Source organism: Nyctereutes procyonoides, unplaced genomic scaffold (genome assembly GCF_905146905.1).
Source record: "Nyctereutes procyonoides isolate TBG_1078 unplaced genomic scaffold, NYPRO_anot_genome, whole genome shotgun sequence".
NCBI lineage: Eukaryota > Metazoa > Chordata > Mammalia > Carnivora > Canidae > Nyctereutes > Nyctereutes procyonoides.
Window position 1 is genome coordinate 11,318,768 of NW_026575037.1, and position 20,468 is coordinate 11,339,235.

The 20,468-nt window shown below is 36.2% G+C and overlaps 1 protein-coding gene across 1 annotated transcript in view; it reads right to left on the bottom strand.

The window, feature by feature from the left end:
* RGSL1 (regulator of G protein signaling like 1) overlaps positions 1-20,468 on the bottom strand; it is a 66,162-nt gene continuing 45,694 nt past the window's right edge. The window contains exons 11-18 of the mRNA XM_055319032.1: positions 16,607-16,712; positions 11,610-11,803; positions 10,782-10,899; positions 10,228-10,336; positions 8,128-8,257; positions 4,387-4,561; positions 388-526; positions 1-148 (exon numbers count right to left, since the gene is read on the bottom strand). Coding sequence (XP_055175007.1) covers positions 20-148; positions 388-526; positions 4,387-4,561; positions 8,128-8,257; positions 10,228-10,336; positions 10,782-10,899; positions 11,610-11,803; positions 16,607-16,712 — 1,100 coding nt within the window. The 3' untranslated portion in view covers positions 1-19. The remainder of the gene's footprint in view (positions 149-387; positions 527-4,386; positions 4,562-8,127; positions 8,258-10,227; positions 10,337-10,781; positions 10,900-11,609; positions 11,804-16,606; positions 16,713-20,468) is intronic.

The following is a 20,468-nucleotide window of genomic DNA, read 5'->3' on the forward strand; positions in this document are numbered from 1 at the left end:
CTCGGGCAAAGGGAAATAGTTACCTTTTCCAGAAGTACATAATGACAGGGAAGAGAGACATGATAGGCCCGTGGAAGATGTTCCGATCTAGGTGGCCCTCTGAAATGGCAGCAAGGATGGCATCCTTCTGGGATTCAGAGATGTTTACCTACCCATAGAGTGGGAGCCTGTTACTGGGAGAGGCTCCAGGGAAGACAGAAAGCCTCTTTTGATCCCCAGGACCTATAAGACCACCTCCTCCCCAGAAGGCAGCAGATTTTCATGCAACTGCTAGGTAAAGTTTATCTGGTTGATCCAAGACTTAACAGGTGCATATCAACTTTCAGAGTTCTTGTGGAAGAAATGCTTCTTGGCAAAAGCCCAGGGAGGAGTGGGAGTCCCCTTTACCCTCAGCCTTGGAGGGATTTCAGAATGCAGGAAGAGCTTTAGGATGATGTTAATTTTGGACCTCATTAGGATCACATCATTCTCATTGTATGCCCGGTTGACTTGCAGCATGTGAGCTGAACTCACCAAATCATTAAACCTAAAAAGAAGCAATAAGTAGGAAATCAGCGAGGAGAAGATAAATACAGCAACTAAATAGGGCAGCCAGCTTAGACCCATTTCTGGCCTAAATAAGACAGGGCCGAATCCTGGCCAGGTTACAACTTAATTCATTCAATCATAATGCTTCCATTGGCAGATACTAACTAATTGAGCACCTACCACATGTCAGGTGATATGCTAAGTGCTTCTTCAAGTGTATTTCTTTACCACAAACTCGCTTATGTATTTCATCTTGTCTCCATCCTGGCCTCTGTACCAGTGTTGCCTCTGAAGACTTCAAGGGCTAAGGGCTGTCTTGCTTTTTCTTTCCCCTTCTGTGCTGATGCTCTTATAATTCCTACCACTCTATGAGCAACATATTCCTTTTCTTAATTTTTTTATTATAGTAAAATATATGTAACATAAAATTCACCAGTGTAATTGCTTTTATTTTTATTTATTTATTTATTAAAATTATTATTATTACTTTTTTAGTGTAACTGTTTTTAAATGTACAGTCAGTGGCATTAAGTACACTGACTTTGTGGTGCAACCATCAACAGAATGCATCTCCAGAACTTTTTTAATCTTCCTCAGCTGAAACTCTATGCCATTAAACAATAACTCCCCATTCTTCCCCTCCCCAGCCCCTGGCAACTACTTTCTATCTCCTAGGAAATATATTCTTTTACTAACCATCAAATATATCAGTTATACCTTATCTTGCTTTAAGTACACAGTTTATTTTTCTCAGGCCTCTTTAAATTTTAATCATTTAAAATTTTCCTAAGAGTAGAATACCAAGATTTTCCCATTAGAATCTTGTTTTGCATACCTATTCATTTATTTAACCAGTGGACATTTATAAAGGCTTACTCTATGCCAGGTGCAGTTCCAAGAGCAGGGATTCAGCAGTGAACATGGTAAACAAAGTCCTGTTTTTCTTTTTAGTTGTCCAAATGCACTTCTTTCACCTACCATCCTATTTCCTAACTCTTACTTGTGTTTTGTCTGCCATCCAGATTAGTTTCTAAGATCTTAGAGAATAGAGAGCACGTCTTAATTTTCTTTTGTATCTCTAATTCCAAATCCAGTGCCCAAGAACAAGTAGCAATCAGAAAGCAATTGTGGAACTGAGTGAATGCCTCATGGGAGTGCAGTGGAAGATCTTTTAACCAAAGTACCTTAACTAGTGTGCTGAATTACCAGGTGTTCTGCACTTCTGAAAATACATTGAGTGATGCCTATGACATGCTCACTATATACACTGGTGTACCTTCTGTGATACACGCACATTTTCTCAATGAGTTGAGGCGATATATACTGAGAATTACTCATGTTTCTTTTCAAATACTTTTGCTATTGTACTTGTTACTATAATTTGAATGCACAAAGATCGATAAAATATGAACATAAAAGGAAAAAGTATTTGTTGTTTCTGTGAAAATAAATTTGAATGTGTTGGAATGTTCCAGTAAAGACAAGCTACTTTTTAAAAAGTTACTAAGCTAGATGTGACATAGCAATTTAAGACTTTGAAAAAACAAGTATAAAAATCCAGAAGGATTAAATTTCCTCTAAATTCTCACTCTACTTTAAAGAGAGAAAAATTAGAATTAGCAGATAGCATTTTGGATATAGTTGATGCAAGAAAAATATGTGGATTTCCAATTAGAGGAATGGCTTTGACTTTATATTTGACTTTATATATTTGATGGTGAGTGAAAATATATTAGTATAATTTAACATAATAATATCTATTTAAATATGGATGTTCTTCATAAAATTAAAAATAGATTTACCATATGATCCAGGAACCCCACTACTGGATATTACCCAAAGAATACAAAAATTCAGAAAAATATATGTACCCCTATGTTTGTTGCAGCATTATTTATAATAGCCAAATTAATGGAAGCAGCCCATGTGTCCATTGACAGATTAATGGATAAAGAATGGTGTGGTATATTTATACAATAGAATATTGCTCAGACATAAAAAAGAATGAAATCTTACCATTTTCAACAACATGGATGGAGATAGAGGGTAAAATGCTAAGTGAAGTAAGTCAGTCAGAGAAAGACAAATACCATATGATTTCACTCATATTTGGACTTTAAGAAACAAAACAAACAAACAAAAAAAGAGACAAACTAAGAAACAGACTCTTAGCTATAAAGAACAAACTGATGGTTACCAGAGGGGAAGTGTGGGGAATGAGTTAAATAGGTGATAAGAATATACTTATCATGATGAACACTGAATGATGTATAGAATTGTTTCATCAATATATCCTAAACCTGAAACTAATATAACACTGTATGTCAACTCTACTGGAATTAAAAATTTTTTAAAAGCTAATCAGTCAGAGGCAAGCAAAAACAATAATAATAATGATACACAATGAGTGAAGTAATATAGAAGATTGAATAACCTGTATGTATGTATGTATGTATGTATGTACAGGAGACTTCTAACTTACATCAATTTAAAAATCATTTATGCATTTCCATCTTTATTTCAAAATTAGTTTAGAACTTCTTATAGTTCTCAAAAAAAAAAAAACACCTACCACATTCTAAAACAAAGACTCATAAGGCAATCGAGTCATTCTACTTTATATAAGATACCTAATCATGTAGTACATTATTTCTACAGGTGAAATGTATTCCAGATTTCAAATCAGTATTCCAGGAACATGCCATTTCTGATAGTGGCAAAGATGTTCCCATTGATGAGGATGGAGAAAGAAGTGGAGACTCATTTCTCTGATAGTCACTTGTTTCTATATGCAAATATTCAAGAGAAATTTTAAGTCAATTCTTTCGGAGGGGCTAGATCCAGGTTCTCAACTGTGCTGCACATTAGAATCACATGAGCAGCTTATGAAAATACCAGTTCCCAGGCTCCATACTGGACCAGTGAAATCCAAGTCTCAGGGATGTTGGCATTGGCAGTATTCACAAGTCCCCAGTGAACCTGTACCAGGGTTAAGAACATTGACTAACTCCTCTATTCCAGTATGGTTGTTTTGCAAATTCAGGCCCTGGGCTCAGAAATTGGAGAGCTGTACACATGAGACACACTTGGTTAAGAATATTTCTAAGTAGAGGGGTGCCTGGGTGGCTCCATCACTTAAGCTTTGGACTCTTGATTTTGGCTCAGGTCATGATCTCAGGGTGGTGAGATCGAGTCCCATGTTGGGCTCTGTACTGTGTGTTGAGTCTGCTCCAGATTCTCTCTCTTCCTCTTCTTCTACCCCTCCATCCCCCTCAAAAAGAAATATTTCTAAGTAGAAACCACACTGAACAACAGTAAGAATTATATGACCCAGACCAGAAAGATGTTTTGCTTCATATATTTCACCAAAAGCTGAAACAGAATGATCTCCAATTTTTTCCTACTACTTGCTTTTTCATAAGATGGATGAATAAAAGCAAGGAATTTTATATAGATATAGTTATCTGTTTAATGTCATCCATACACACAGACACACACAATTTTTATTATTATAATTCTTTGCTCTAACTAAAGAACTATTGGCCCTATGGTGCTATGTAAGAGGATTTCTATCATATTAACAAATAATAGGGGGGGAAATGCTCCAGTTCCTGAGTATAAGTATCATTTCAATATTTCAATCACTTCAATATTGGCAACTCCAGAATACTGAAGAGCTTCTAGGACCTAAAGGGAAGAATGGGAGAAAGTGATACAGTGACGGAATTCAGTGAGATTTTCAGTTGGATATCCCTGCCTGGCAGGGCTGAAATCACTGCTCCACTTACAGGCCCCTCCAGTCTTTGCTGGATGGTACTAACCAGGGAAAGTCATGATCAGGAGAGATGGGAAACTTACTTTTCCATTTCAGAAAAAAAATATAAATCATTGATTGCAAAGTTGACAATGATAATTCTGTGGCCAAATATACGGCGCTTCATAAGGATTATATCACCATTCTCAAGGTCTGCATTCCGGACATTTGTGGCATATGTGGTTGGACGTCCTGATGAATTTGGTGACGTGGAGAAATCTGAGAGAGAAAGAGGAAGGAATTAAAATCTAGTTTGAGCAAGTCCCTCTTAAACTTGAAAGCTTTGGCATGGGCATAACAAAATGAAGAAAGGAAACTATGGACCAATCTTTGGGCCTATTGAAATAGTGATTTCCTACCCTTGGGCTCAACCTTTACTTTGACTTGAAGGACTGCTGAAAAAGCCGTTTGCTCCGATGGTATGACCACATACATACCAAAAAAAAAAAAAAAAAGAAAAGAAAAGAAAAGAAAAAAATCAAATGAGTGCTGAAAAGTGTTTTCCTGGTACTTGTCTCATAGAAATATAATTGCACCGTAGTTACGCTAATCCCTAACATTTCTGCAGAAACTGAATATGCAGATGTGACCTTCAAAATGGAGTCTGTGGTTCTTACATCACTTATTCTAGGTTTATCAAGGTAAGTAATTTAGAAGGAAACTGGGAAAGCAGCACAACAAAAAGCCAAAACATCAAGAGTATAGAAGTTTATTAAAGAAAAAGAGAGTAGGGTGCTAGAGTAGAAAACAGACAGAAATGAGCAAAGAAAAACATTGAAGATTCAAGAAGGTTTGGATTGTGCCTCAGAAAAATATGACACTTTAGAAAGGTTCTTGACTAGGATATATATATATAAAGAAATCCATTCATAGGGATTTAGGGCTAAGAAGATAAGAGTTTTGCGCTGTATCAGGCAAGTAGATCCTGGTTAATTGCCTGGCCAGGTTTAAGAAAATTGTCTAATTCAGCTCTAGAATTTACTATTTTTCCTATAAAATCCATTTTTCTGGATATCTGTTCAGGAATCATTGATGTGGGTGTGGTGCTTCCTGTGGTATAAGTGGCATTCCTTTTGGAGCAGTGTTATATATTGGGTGGGAGGGTACTACAACATTGTATAAATAGCTAGAACCTATTTTATGTCCCAGACCCCATACTAGGTCCTAGGGTTACAGCACCAAATAAAGCAAAGTCTCCTTCTTTTTATCTTACAATCTCGCTTTATCTCTTAGACTTGAGTTTGAAGGGGGAAAAAAAGTTTGCATAGTAGTGGAAGTTGGTATGATAGGGATTTTAGGAAAATGGTGTGCTAAATCCACTCAAGAAATCTGGGAGCAGTGATACACTTGTAAACCAGCTATGACAGGGGAGCAGGAGACTTGATTTGTAGTATTTGCTGATTTCTGTAATAAATACTCCCACCATAGTTGATTTCAAGCTATCAATGGCTCACAAAATGTCCTGAATATTTAACAGTTCATTCTCAATTGGGTTAAGATTGTCAGGTTGGATTATTTTTTTAAACTAAGACCCAACTCCATGCTAGTTACAAGAGGAGCACTTTAAATGTATGTCATAAATAGGTTATAAGGAAATGAAAAAGATAATACATACTAACATTACTAAAAAAAAGCTGGAGTGATTATTTTAATATCAGACAAAGTAGATTTCAGAGAAAAGAATACTATCAAGGATAAACAAAGTGTTTTTTTTTGTAATGATAAGTGGATTAATTGATTGAAGGACAGAAAAGTCTAAATGATAGTGATAGAAAGCAGACCACTGGTAGGTAGATCTCCCACCGAGTTACAGAAGCTTTCTTCTTGGGCTATTCTCATACAATGCTAAGGATGTGGGAAGTTGAATTATGTCTGAAATTGGACTTTGTACCATTCTGGGGAATAAGGGTTTGAACTAATTTTATTTAAAAAAGGAAACAAAAGAGCTAGAACTATTCTAAAATCCTAAATGTTTGTGAAGCAGTTCGTAAAACAAATTAGAATTTGTTTTTACATTTTATATTATAAAATATATTATTTATATTATATATTTTGCAAAAATATATGTAATTTTGAAAATTAGAAAATATATTACAATTAAAATTCCAATAGAAAAATACACAAAAGACATAAGCAATTCAAAAAGGAATACAACTGACCAACAAATAAAGGAGTTCAATTACTAAAGAAATATACATAAGAACAGCACATTAGTTTTCACTTACCAGATTGACAGTTTTTAAAAAGTGCATAATACTCCATGTTGGTGACCATGTGGCACTTATATTGTTGGTGAAAGTTTAATTAGTGTAGTCTTCTTGAAGGACTGAAATGTAACTTTTTAAGCATTTACCCATTTCTCCCATTTTAAAGGATTTATCTCATAGAAATACATGATTGCAAAATCTGTATGTTTTGTAGCATTATTTTTTTTAAGAATTTTATTTACTTATTTGACAGAGAGAGAGAGAGCTCAACCAGGGGGAGTGCAGGCAGAGGGAGAGGGAGAAGCAGGCTCCGTGCAGAGCAGAGACCCAGTTGTGGGGCTCCATCCTAGGATCCTGGGATCATGACCTGAGCCGAAGGCAGACCCTTAATGGACACAGCCACTCAGGCACCCTAAGGATTATTTGTTATGGTGACAACTGGAACAACTTAAAGTCATCAAAAGAGATGAAGGTGATGGGCATTAGGAGGGCACTTGATATAATGAGTACTGGGTATTATATGCAACTGATGAATCACTAAACTGTACCTCTGAAACTAACATTATATTATATGTTAATTTAAATTTAAAAGATTCAAAAAAATGAGAGATGAGATTTATCATTATCAATTCCTTCAGTATTGTCTCAGATACTTTCACCATCTCATTAATCTTAATGAATCATAATCATTAATCTCCAGTCCAACTGGCCTGATTGCAGTTCCTGGAATGTGCCACACTCTTTGTTATTTTTAGCATTCAATGCAGACCTAGAAATTGCTCCCTGCCTATTTTGCCTGTCTAACTTGCTCATTCCTGAAGGAAATTTTATGTCATTTTCTAGAAATCTTCCCTGATCCTTCTCCTTGACTAACTAGGGTCTCCCTACAATTATCATTGGGATCACTCACCACATAATAATAGCAATAACACTGGCTAACCCGTTTATAGCAATGGGTAAAGATACTTTGTGTGTATGAACTCACTTAATTCTCACAACAATCTAAGGGATGAGCACCCATCCCATTATTATTACCATTCTACAGAGGAAAAAACTGAGGCACAAAATCACTTTGACAAAGTCCTTTAGTTCAAAAATGGCATATTCAACCCAGGAAATTTGGCTTCAACATCTGTGGCTCTTACTTTCTGTCCTGCCCTCAAAACGTAAGTGCCATGAGGACATGTCCTGTACTACATGGTTACTACTGTATCCCCAGCACCTGGCAAAGTTCCTGCCACATAGTGGATTCTCAAAAAGTGTGATGAATGAATAAACTGATAAGCGAGGTAGTTGAATAAATCTATACAATGGACAATAGTTTTGTGAAATGTAAGATTTTGCTGTGCTTTAGATTAGTCATTCTCTACCCTTTGCTGGCTCTGTGAGCAGAAGCCACTGGACTTACATCCTGTCTAAGCAGTCTTGAACTTGGTTTTGCACCCAGGACCTGGAGTTCTTGGTAGACCCCAGGCTAACACAGGCATGACATAAAGCAAGAGCTCTGCAGCTTCTTATGTGGACTAACCCCTGTGTCCAAAATATCAACAGGAAAGAGTGAATAGTGAAGTGACTTACTTTCCTTGTTATTTTGCACTTCTAGGTGAAGATATTCTTCAAATTCATGGCACTTCCTGGGATCAGACATAAATCTGCGGTACTTGCAAAAGCTCTTAATAAAGCTAATCATTTTTATCCAGCCTCTCTTCTGGGGAAAGAGAGAGGGGTATGCCCCAATCATTAGTATAGCTGCTGTTCACTGAAAGTCTACTATATGCCATAAACTTGACATTCATTATATTTCATCCTCACCACACCTGCTCTATAAGGAATAATCTTTAGTTCCAATTTAAAGGTGAGGAAAAACAGGTCAGGGAATTATACGCCTTCCCCAAATGAAGCAACTAGTGAGCAGAAGATTCTGGCTTTACCCAGGCATGGGGCCATTGGCAATGCTGTCTACCACAGTTTTTCAACAATAAGATTTAAGATGCCAAAATTAGAAAAGAGAATGTGAAAGCTAAAAATAGGGAGAAACAGAGGTCGGAGAAAAGCATAATTCACAAGAAGGGAATAATGGTTGGGGAAAATTGGAAATGTTGAAGAAATAAAGGAATGAGTAATATCACTTCTAACAATTAAAAAAGTATAATTATGTGCACATACACCACACACACACACATCTTATAAGTTCCTCATCTGTTTCTTAATACCCAGTGACTATTCTGTACTTCATTTATCCCTTGACAAATTGATATTTAGACTCAGAAAGAATCTTAGTGATCAACTAGTTCAGTTGTCTTATTCTACAAAGAGGGATCCTCAATGCAAGTTAGAGAGCCAGTAGTGAAATACAAGAGTCACTGGATTTGGGATCAGAAACTTTGAGTCTGGAGCCTAGCTTCTCCCTAATTGTATAATTTGGGTCAGTTTACTTAATCTATGTCTTGTTTTCTCCATGTGTAAGATAGAAATAACAACCTTCAGGGTTGTGGTGAGGGTTAGTGATTTTATATGTAAACTCCAATGCAGGGTTTGGTACAAAGTAGGCACTAAGTACGTATAGGTTTCTTTTTATCTTTTCTTATCTAAGAGCAACTGGAAGACCTGAAATTAAAATGAAGTCTCCTGGTTCTGGGTGCCATATTCTTTTTAATGTCCCACAAGAGCATTCATGGTACCCCAACACAGAGTTGACTTAGGCATGGAGGGGAAAAGACAGGAGAAAAGAGGGAGGCACAGGCATTGTTTTCAGAAAAAGCATGATTTTTGGAGTCAGAGATGGGCTCAAATTTTTCCGATACTAACCAACTCTACAACACATTGAGCAAGTGATTATTTAAAGGAGCATGTATTTTTTTTCTCAAATCATATAACGAGACTTTCCTGAGTAAAATTCCTGTCTGAGAGAGCATGTGTCTTAGTGGATAGGGGTCTGAAGTACACTGTACCTTACTGAGAATCTTCTTTGTAAAGATGGTATTTAATTATTGCCATTTTCTTAAAAAACTATATTTTGGAAAATTGTACACTATCAATTAAAATGCTTTTGTGCAAGCTGGAAAAGAATTCTATCTCTTCTTTCTTTCCTTTCCTTTCTTTCTTTCTTTACTGTTTGTGTGGAGAAAGAAAGAGTTAAATAATTGATGAGTTTGGAAGAAGAAAATGGATGTGTTCTACTCTAAGCCCTCTACATTCCCTCTTTGGGAATGGCTTGTTTGTAGGATACCTGTGTTTAGGCCTACCCTTCATCATTCAGTAAGGGGTTCACCCAGGTAAGTGGAGGCCTAAGTTGTTCTGTTATGGCAGTGGCTGCACATGTAACTAAGTTTAATTTGGATGCAGGGAAGATTATCAAACCCATTGGGCTTTATGACCAAATCCATGTCCTTCAAGCTAGCTTTTAGCAGTAAAAAAACTGACCTTTTGATCTCCTTGAATCTGACTCGGTGTCTATCCCTCAATGGGTTCTCGTCACAGAGAAATGAAGATAAAGATTTTTCTTAAATTCCAACTGTAACAATTTTCTTTGAGCCTAAGAGTCCTTTGTAAAATGTGAGTTAAGAAGCATACCCAAAGAGCAGTTGTTTTGTGAATAAATACACTAACAATGAAACTCTGCCTACGCAGCACTTTTCCTATCCCCCATGTCGTGTCTTCATTGTCTTCCTCACTGACCTGGGATTCCTGCAGGTGAGTTGTGGTTTTTGAGGGCTTCTTAGAAGTTTGTACGTCAGTAAATCCTTCCTGAGGATGAGGTGGGAACAGCTCTTGGTAATCTTTAAACCTGCCAGAAGGAGATCAAGAATATCAAAGAAGGCAAACACCTGGTACATAAAAAGTAACCGTTAAGGCAAACCTATCTCAGCTTTTGGAGAAGGTCAAAGTGGGAAATTTGGGGAATGGCGAAACACAAATACTCTTCTTAACATTTCAATCCTTGGCTAATGTCCTTCCTGATCAATACTGTATCGTTCCTTGTTCTGGTAAATGAACTAAAGTGTGTATGTGTGTGTGTGTGTGTTTGTGCATGTACACATGCACCATGTATGTGCATGCACATGCATGTGCACAGGTAAGTAGGTAGAGGATTCAAGATAAATTTGGCTTTTCTCTTGTAGGGAGGTCTGGCAGTGAACTATAAGAATAAATTTGAAACTCCCTAGAGTACTATGGCTCTAAGAAGCCAATGAGCAGCTCCAGAATCATCACCTTCGCTGAGCAATACTCACCACTTTTCTTCCAGAGATTTCATGACAAAGCCCTGTAGCATAAACAATGTGGTTGTGCTGACATGACGCATGTGAGAGATTTCTTTGATAATAGGAGCATCACACTGCAGTATTTCTTCTAAAAAATGCAAGAGAGAGGAAAAAAGTCATCATTTTCTTATCTACCTTTTCTGAGGTAGCTGGTATGTTTTTCATGGGATTATGCTTACCTCCCTTTTCCCCCTCTAGGGTTATAGATTAACAATTTATTTGCAAATACTGTTTCTGGCCATGGGTCAGATTGCCCTACCTTCACAGACAAGTAAACAAAATTTAGGACACAAAGATTTTCAAGGAGACTGTTCTTCCCAGTACAACTCTCTCTACAACCCATAGTAGGTGACCACTCCAACTTTACATACAGCTAACTTTTGCTTTTGTATTTAAATTACTGTCTAGTTGATTTAAGAGTCGAATGAATTAAGTTTGAATTCAAGTTTTCTGTGTTTCATCTTCCTCATTAGTAAAATGGAGCTATTCATTCCTACCTCTCAGAGATTAAATAAAATTCTATTTTCAGTACAAAATATAATTAAATGAGAGGATGGATATATTTCACATATAAGTACAAGTGTCTTGCACTTGGCTTCTCGTACTAGTATTTATTTTAGATTTATAATTGTTGCTCTCTGCTTTTACTGACCCTCTTAATCTTTGTCTCAGTTCTGCCCATGTGGTCACTGCTCTGTTCCTATCTTACAGGGGGCACATGAGACAGGTTCTCTGCCAACACTTCTCCTAAGAGGCTAAAGGGAAAAGGAAACCATATCTGGAGAACAGGATGCATACCAGCAGAGACTTTGCCATGGAAGAAAGTCTTGATTATATTTTCAAAGAGAGACTTGTACATTTTTTCATTTGTCTCAATACTGATCTTATGTATGGCTACCAGGAATTGCAAGGGGCTTTCAGCCTTCCGTTCTTTGAGAAACTCCCTGAAGAACTCCAAGTGGTGTGTATTTAGGAGGACTTCTGTTAAGTTTCTGGAAAATAAAAAAAGCATCATTGTTGAAGAGAAAAGGACGGTGACCCTAGATTCTGCTACAGTTAGGGAATGGGGAAGGGCATCTCCAAGACTTTAGCCATGTGTGAAAAGGAGAGTGAATAAATTGGTTACTATGCCTGTTTCCTTGGAGATAAATTTAAACTTTTATATATCTATCCTGAGCTTGGTCCAATCATTTGACAACCCTAGTGGAAAAGAAGGAGAGGTATTTTAAAGGAGATAATGTCCCCCCACCCTGCCCCACCCAAGGAAACCCTCTTTTTACACTGCAGATTCCAAGCAACCTTTAAATGGCACTCATATCAGTGAGTCAGAGCATGAGTGATCAGTTGTTACTGATCAATATTTCTAAATTTCTTTTGCTGACTTATTCTTTCACATTTCCTTAATTATAGGTGCTCCTAATGTTTTATCCTCAATCTTGTTTATTTTTGCTTTATGACTTTTTTTCCCCCTAGGTCATATCTGCATCCTCTGGATTTCCAGTTTTCATTGATATGAAGAAGTGGTGTCATTTCATTTTGATTTTCGTTGATACCATATCTCTAATTCTCATGACCTCCCCTTCAAAATTTCAACTTCCTATTCAACCTCATCTTTGTCATAGTTATTATTTAAACCTTTATACCTACATCCACATGTTGTCCAACTTATTCTCCCTCCTTTATATAACTATCTCATTAAATATGATGTTAGCTCTAAGTTTTTTTAATAAATGACCTTTATTCAAATAAGAGGGTACCCTTCTATTTTAATTTTACTGAAAATTTTTATCATGAATGGGTGATGGATTTTGTAAAATGATTTTTATTCATCAATTGAAATAATCATGTGGAGTTCCCCCCTTATTTTATTCATATGGCATATTGTACTAATTGATTTTTGGGTGTTTGAGCAACTGTGCATTCCTGGGATAAATCCCACTTAGTAACGCTATAATACATTTTTTATATCTAGCTGGATACACATTCTTTTTGAGTACACATGGAACACTCTCCAGAACAGATCACATACTGGGTCACAATCAGCTCTCAACAAGAACAAAGAGATGAGACCATACCATGAATATTTTTGGACCACAGTGCTATGAAACCTGAAGTCAACCACAAGAAAAAATTTGGAAAAAACTCAAATACGTGGAGGTTAAAGAACATCCTATTAAAGAATGAATGGGTTAACCAGAAAATTAAAGAAGAAGTAAAAAAAAATACATGGAAACAAAATGAAAACATGACAGTCCATAACCTTTGGGATTCAGGAAAGGCAGTCCTAAGAGGGGGAAATATATTGCAATATGGGCCTACCTCAAGAAGCAAGAAAAGTCTCAAATGCACATCCTAACCTTACACCTAAAGGATCTAGAAAAGAAACAGCAAATAAAGCCTAAAACTAGCAGGACAAGGGAAATTATAAAGATTAGAACAGAAATAAATAATATAGAAACAAACAAAAACCCAGTAGAATGGATTAATGAAATTATGACCTGGTTCTTCAAAAGAATTAGTTAATACTAATTGATAAGCCCCTAGCCAGACCTATCAGAAGGAAAAGAGAAAGGATTTAAATAGATAAAATCATGAATGAAAGAGAAGAGAGATCACAACCAATATCACAGAAATACAAACAATTATAAGACAAAACTATGAAAAATTATATGTCAACAGATGAGTCAACTTGGAAGGAATGGGCGAATTCTTAGAAACCTACAAACTACCAAAACTGAAGCAGGAAGAAATGGGAAATTTTGACAGACCCATAACCAGTAAAGAAATTGAATCGATAATCAAAAATCTCCCAACAAACAAAAGTCCTGGGCCAGATGGATTCCCAGAGGAAGTCTACCAGATATTTAAAGAAGAGTTAATACATATTTTCAAACTGTTCCAAAAAAATAGAAATGTAAGAAAAACTTCCAAACTCATTTTATGAAGCCAGCATTACCTTGATTCCAAAATCAGACAAGGACCCCACTAAAAAAGGAGAATTACAGGCCAATATCCCTGCTGAACATGGATGAAAAAATTCTCAATAAAATACTAGCCAATATAATTCAACAATACATTAAAAAATTATTCACCACAATCAAGTGGGAATTATTCCTGGGATGTAAAGGTGGTTCAATATTCATAAGTCAATCAATGTGATATACCACATTAATAACAGAATAAGAACCATATGATCCTGTCAATAGATGCAGAAATATTTGACATAACATCTATTCTTGATAAAAACCCTCAAGAAAGTTGGGATAGATGGAACATACCTCAACATCATAAGGTCATATAAAAAGATTCACAGCTAATATAATTCTCAATGGGGAAAAACTCTGAGACTTTGCCTTATGGTCAGGTACATGACAATGATGTCCACTCTCACCATTACTATTTAACATAGTATTGGAAATCTTAGCCTCAGTAATCAGACAACAGAAAGAAATAAAAGGCACCCAAATTAGAGAGGAAGAATTCGGACTTTTATTATATGCATATGACATCATACTCTATGTAGAAAACCCAAAAGACTCCACCAAAAAAATTTCTAGAACTAATACATGAATTCAGCAATATTGTAGGATACAAGATCAATACAGAAATCTGTTGTATTTCTATACACCAATAATGAAGTGGCAGAAAAAGAAATCAAGGAATCAATACCATTGCAATTGTATCAAAAACAGTAAGATACGTAGGAAAAAAACTAATTAAAGAGATAAAAGATCTGTACTCTGAAAACTACAGATCACTTATAAAAGAAATTGAAGAGGACACAAAAAAATGGAAAAAAATTCCATGCTCATGGATTAGAACAAACATTGCCAAAAGGTCTATACTACCCAAAGCAGTCTACATATTTAATACAATCCCTATAATAATATCACCAATATTTTCCACAGGGATAGAACAAACAATCCTAAAATTTGTATGGAACCACAAAACCCCAAATAGCAAAAGCAATCCTGAAAAAGAAAAACAAAACTAGAAGCATCACAATTCCAGATTTCAAGCTATATTACAAAGCTGTATGGTAGATAGTATGGTACTGGCACAAAAATGGACACATAGATCAAGGGAACTGAATAGAAAACCCAGAAATGGATCCACAACTATATGGTCACCTAATCTTTGACAATGCAGGTCACCTAATCCATTGACAATATCCAATGGAAAAACACAGTCTGCTCAACAAATAGTGTTGGGAAAACTGGACAGCAACATGCAGAAGAATGAAGCTGGACCATTTCTTACACCATACATAAAGATAAATTCAAAATGGATGAAAGATCTAAATATGAGACAGGAAACCATCACAATCCTAGAGGTGAACACAGGCAGCAGCCTCTTTGACCTCAGACATAGTAATGTTTTACTAGACAAGTTGCCAGAGGCAAGGGAAACAAAATCAAAATTGAACTACTGGGACTTCATCAGGATTGTTTCCTTTTGCACTGCAAAGGAAACAATCAACAAAACTAAAAGGCAGCCTACGGAATGGTAGAAGATATTTGCAAATGACATATCTGATAAAGCGTTAGTATCCAAAAATCTATAAAGAACTTACCAAACTCAACACCCAAAAAACAAAAAATCTAGTTAAGAAATGGGAAGAAGACATAAATAGACACTTTTCCAAAGAAGACGAACAAGGGGTGGTGGAAAGGGAGGTGGGCGGGGGGTTGGGTGACTGGGGATGGGCACTGAGGGGGGCACTTGATGGGATGAGCGCTGGCTGTTATGCTATATGTTGACAAATTTAACTCCAGTAAAAAAATATACAAAAAAAAAAAAGACATCCAATGGCTGACAAGACACATAAAAAGATGCTCAACATCAGTCATCATCAGGGAAATACATCAGGGAAATACAAATAAAAACCATGATGTGATACCACCTCACAGCTGTAGAATGGCTAAAATGAACAACATAAGAAATAACAGGTACTGGTGAGGATGAAGAGAAATGGGAATCCTCTTACACTTTTGTTGGGAACGCAAATGGGTACAGCCACTCTGGAAAACAGTATGGAGGTTCTTCAAAAAGTTAAAAATAGAGCTACCCTATGATCCAGCAATTGTAGTAGTAGGTATTTACCCAAAGGATACAGAAATACAGATTCAAATGGGATATATGCACCCTGATATGTATAGCAGCATTATTAACAATTGCCAAACTATGGAGAGAGCCCATATGTCCATCAAGTAATAAATGGATAAAGATGTGAGTATACATATATATATATATATATATATATATTATTACTTAGCATCAAAAAAAATCTTGCCATTCACAATGATGTGGATAGAACTAGAGAGTATAATATACTCAGTGAAATAAGTCAGAGAAGGACAAATATCATATAATCTCACTCATCTGTGAAATTTAAGAAAGAAAACAGATAAACAATGGGAAGGGGAAAAATAAGAGGAGAAAGGGGAAAAATACAAGGAGAAAGAGGAGAAAGAAATCAACCCTTTGATGGAGGGAGGTGGGTGGGGGATGGGCTAGATGGGTGATGGATATTAAAGAGAGCACTTGTGATGAGCACACTTATGTAAGTGATGAATCACTGAATTCTACTCCAGAAACCAATATTGCACACTATATATTCACTGAAGTTAAAATAATTAAAAATAAAATACAAAGTGTGCCTGTGTGTATGTATGTGATATATGGAAAGAAGTAAAAAGCCCAAACACAGAAAGATAATTTCAGCATTAAACATGTTGAGATTAAAGAGAGCTTGTGTCTAGAGACCATTGCTGTAGCTAGATCCTATGTCTTACCTGGGTCTTAACGAGGGCTTCCTTACACCAGTCTTTCTGAAGAAAGACATTTTCCTATATGAGGGTGAAAGCACCTTTGGTTCTCTGACAATTTCCACTGCAAAATCTAATGAAAAATCATGAAGTTAGGTAACACCCTGTTATAAAGAACATTTCAGAGAATAAGAAGGCACAAATTAAAAAGGATATTTATCAGGGGATCCCTGGGTGGCTCGGCGGTTTGGTGCCTGCCTTCAGCCTGGGGCTTGATCCTGGAGTCACGGGATTGGGTCCCGCATCGGGGCTCCTGCATGGAGCCTGCTTCTCCCTCTGCCTGTGTCTCTGCCTTTCTCTCTCTCTCTCTCTCTCTCTCTCTCTCTCTCTCATGAATAAATGAATAAAATCTTTTTTTAAAAAAAGGATATTTATCAGACATTGCATGCATGTGGAAAAACCCACCAGTCCCCACAACTGCCAGCATCTTAGGCCATTACTGCTGAAAAGAGACTTAGGGATGATTTTTACCCCTGACTTCAGTCCACATTGTGTTTTTTTTAAGTCTGTTGACCATTAGGCCAAGAACTCACCCTCCTCAGAAGACACCTAAGACCGAATTTATTTTATTTCTCATTTTAACACCAAATGTCATCTATCCTTACCCTAACCAACCATTTTGACCAGATCATACTAGTCAAGTATGACATTCAGTCTGCCTTGACACCTCTATTATCCTATCCTAAGCCCTTTCATTTGCTCTCTGGAACTCCTGCTCTGTAATCAGCAAACTCTCACATAGTTTTTAGTTCTTTGTTAAATGTTCCCTCTATCTTCTTGCTTTAACTGGAATCATTCTCTTTTTTTTTTCATTCTCTTTTCTGAGAACACTGCTTCCACTGCAAGCTTCTTAAAAGATAGTCTATTACACCATATATAGTTTAGAGTGCGTGTTTGGCTCCCTATTGCCATATAAAAACCATTATTTTAAAAAATATATTCAAATATTACTATTGAAGAATAATAGATTCCAAGGATCTCAGTATCTTTGGAAAGTCCTTTGAGATGAATATTGTAGAAGAAAATATACACTCTCAACTAACTAAGGGAAGGATGATATATTACTTATCTTACTCCTAGAAATTAGAACATGTCCCAGTTATATAGTCAATGCTTTAAAATGTTTATTAAATAGTATATAGGTCCCACAGAAAATATTTGTATGGTTTGGTAACACCTTCAGTGATAGCACACAAAAAAGATAGAAAGCTATGAAAGTAAAGTATATTCTGGTTCTAAATAAATGCAGCTGAATAGGTGAAAAAATAAAATCCAGACTATGGAAGACTAGATATTAAAAAAATATCCACACAAAAGAAATTCAAAAACTTTCTAATACAAAAATGTAGTATAAATGCTGGATAAAAAAATAACACGGAAAAAAAATAACATGGTTTTATTTATTTTTTAAAAAGATTTTATTTATTTATTTATTTACTTAATAAATAAATAGAAAGAGGCAGAGACATAGGCAGAGGGAGAAGTAGGCTCCACGCAAAGAGCCCGATGTGGGACTTACTCACAAGACTCCAGGATCACGCCCTGAGGTGAAGGCAGATACTCAACCGCTGAGCCACCCAGGGATCCCAAAATAACACGTTTTTAAACTCATATGTAAACTTGTAGAAAATTATAACAAAACAAAATAAAAACATAGAAATTAGAAACAAAGAGGATGTTAGAAACCAGAAAGTTAAACTGACACCCTGGAGGTATTTGCAGTGTTAAACCACAATAGGGGGCAGCCTGGGTGGCGCAGTGGTTTAGCACCACCTTCAGCCCAGAGTGTGATTCTGGGGACCAAGGATAGAGTCCCGCGTCGCCTGATTCTCCCTCTGCCTGTGTCTCTGCCTCTCTCTCTGTGTGTCTCTCCTGAATTAAAAAAAAAAAAAATCTTAAAAAAAAACTAAAAAAAACACAACGCACTAGGTCAGAAGACAAAAGCCCTGGCCTTTAGAAAATGGACACAAAAAACTTGGCACTGCATTTATTCTCAAGACACTTGTCAATTATGACAGTTGCTACTGAAAAATTTAACAAGGCTTTTGGCAGAGTCTCGGGGCAGAAGAAGACAGAATCGCAAAACAGCAAAGTAGAAGGGGTTCTGATAAGTACCTCAGTCTTTCAATTGTGATCCCAAGAAGTAAGGGAAACCAGAAATAGCTCATCCATCAAAAGGAATAAAAGCCAGCTATGAACCAACTCAATCCCTAAATGAATTTAAGTTATTTGGATGCTACTAACTTAGTGAACAAGATGTAAGATAAAACCCTCTCTGGAGGAAAATAACATTACCTAGAGACTCAAATTATTGCTAGAATTTTTTTTAAACCAGCAATGTTCACACATAAAACAGAAATAACAAGGGATTTAAAAAGACCTGACCAAAAACCAAAGGGGAAAAAAATGGTAGTTGAAATAGACATAGGGAATCCAAATATGAACTTTAAAATTACAATTATTCATATAGTTCAAGAAATTAAAAGGAGGAAAATATCAACATAGACTGAATATCATACAAAGAAAAATTGAAAATTTTAAAAAAATAAATTGGTTTAATGACAAATTATACACAACAAAGATTACTGAACTAAGAGTTAAATCAAAATAAATTATGCAGGGGATCCCTGGGTGGCTCAGTGGTTGGGCGCCTGTCTTTGGCCCAGGGCATGATCCTGGAGTCCCGGGATCAAATCCCACATTGGGCTCCCTGCATAGAGCCTGCTCCTCCCTCTGCCTGTGTCTCTGCCTCTCTCTCTCTCGCTCTGCGTCTCTCATGAATAAATAAATAAAATATTTAAAAAAAGAAATTATGCAGACTGAAACATATGGAGAAAAATATGGAAATAAAAAAATCATATAAGACATAAGCATATGACTATGTTTAATGTGTAATAAAATCATTAGAAAGAGGGAAGAAATAAAATAAATGGAGCAGAACAAATATTTGAAGAGATAATTACTGAAATTTTTCTAAAACTGACAAATAATATCAAGTCAGAAATGCAAGAAGTCCTGAAACCACAAATAGCATAAATTCTGAGATCCATCTTAGTAAAATCCCATAAAAGTAAAGAAAAAAAATGGGGGGAAGAGGAATGAATAAAAGAAGTATTTCCTTCTACTAAACAATGCCAGTGAAGACTTCAGACTGACTCCACAAAATGAACTAAGGAAGCTAAGAGATGGTAAAATAATATCTGTAAAGTGCTAAAAGAACATAATTCCAACAAGAACTCTACAACCTAAGACTATTCTTAACAAATAAAACCAAAATAAAGATACTTTCAAAATTCACACTAAAAGAAATGCCAAAAGGCATTCTTAGAGGCAACTAAGAGGAGCAGGAAATGATGAAAAAGAAAGAAAAAATGAATATGTGTCTAATGCTATAAACATCGGGGTGCAGGTGTCCCGGCATTTCATTGCATCTGTATCTTTGGGGTAAATCCCCAGCAGGGCTGAGTGAAATAAGTCAATTGGAGAAGGCAAACATTATATGGTCTCATTCATTTGGGGAATATAAAAAATAGTGAAAGGGAATAAAGGGAAAAGGAGAAAAAATGAGTGGGAAATATCAGAAAGGGAGACAGAACATGAGAGACTCCTAACTCTGGGAAACGAACTAGGGGTGGTGGAAGGGGAGGTGGGCAGGGGGTGGGGGTGACTGGGTGACGGGCACTGAGGGGGGCACTTGATGGGATGAACACTGGGTGTTATTTTATATGTTGGCAAATTGAACACCAATAAAAAATAAATTTATAAAAAAATGAATATGTGAGTAAGCCCACCTAAATATCGATATATAAAACAGTAATATATATGCAAT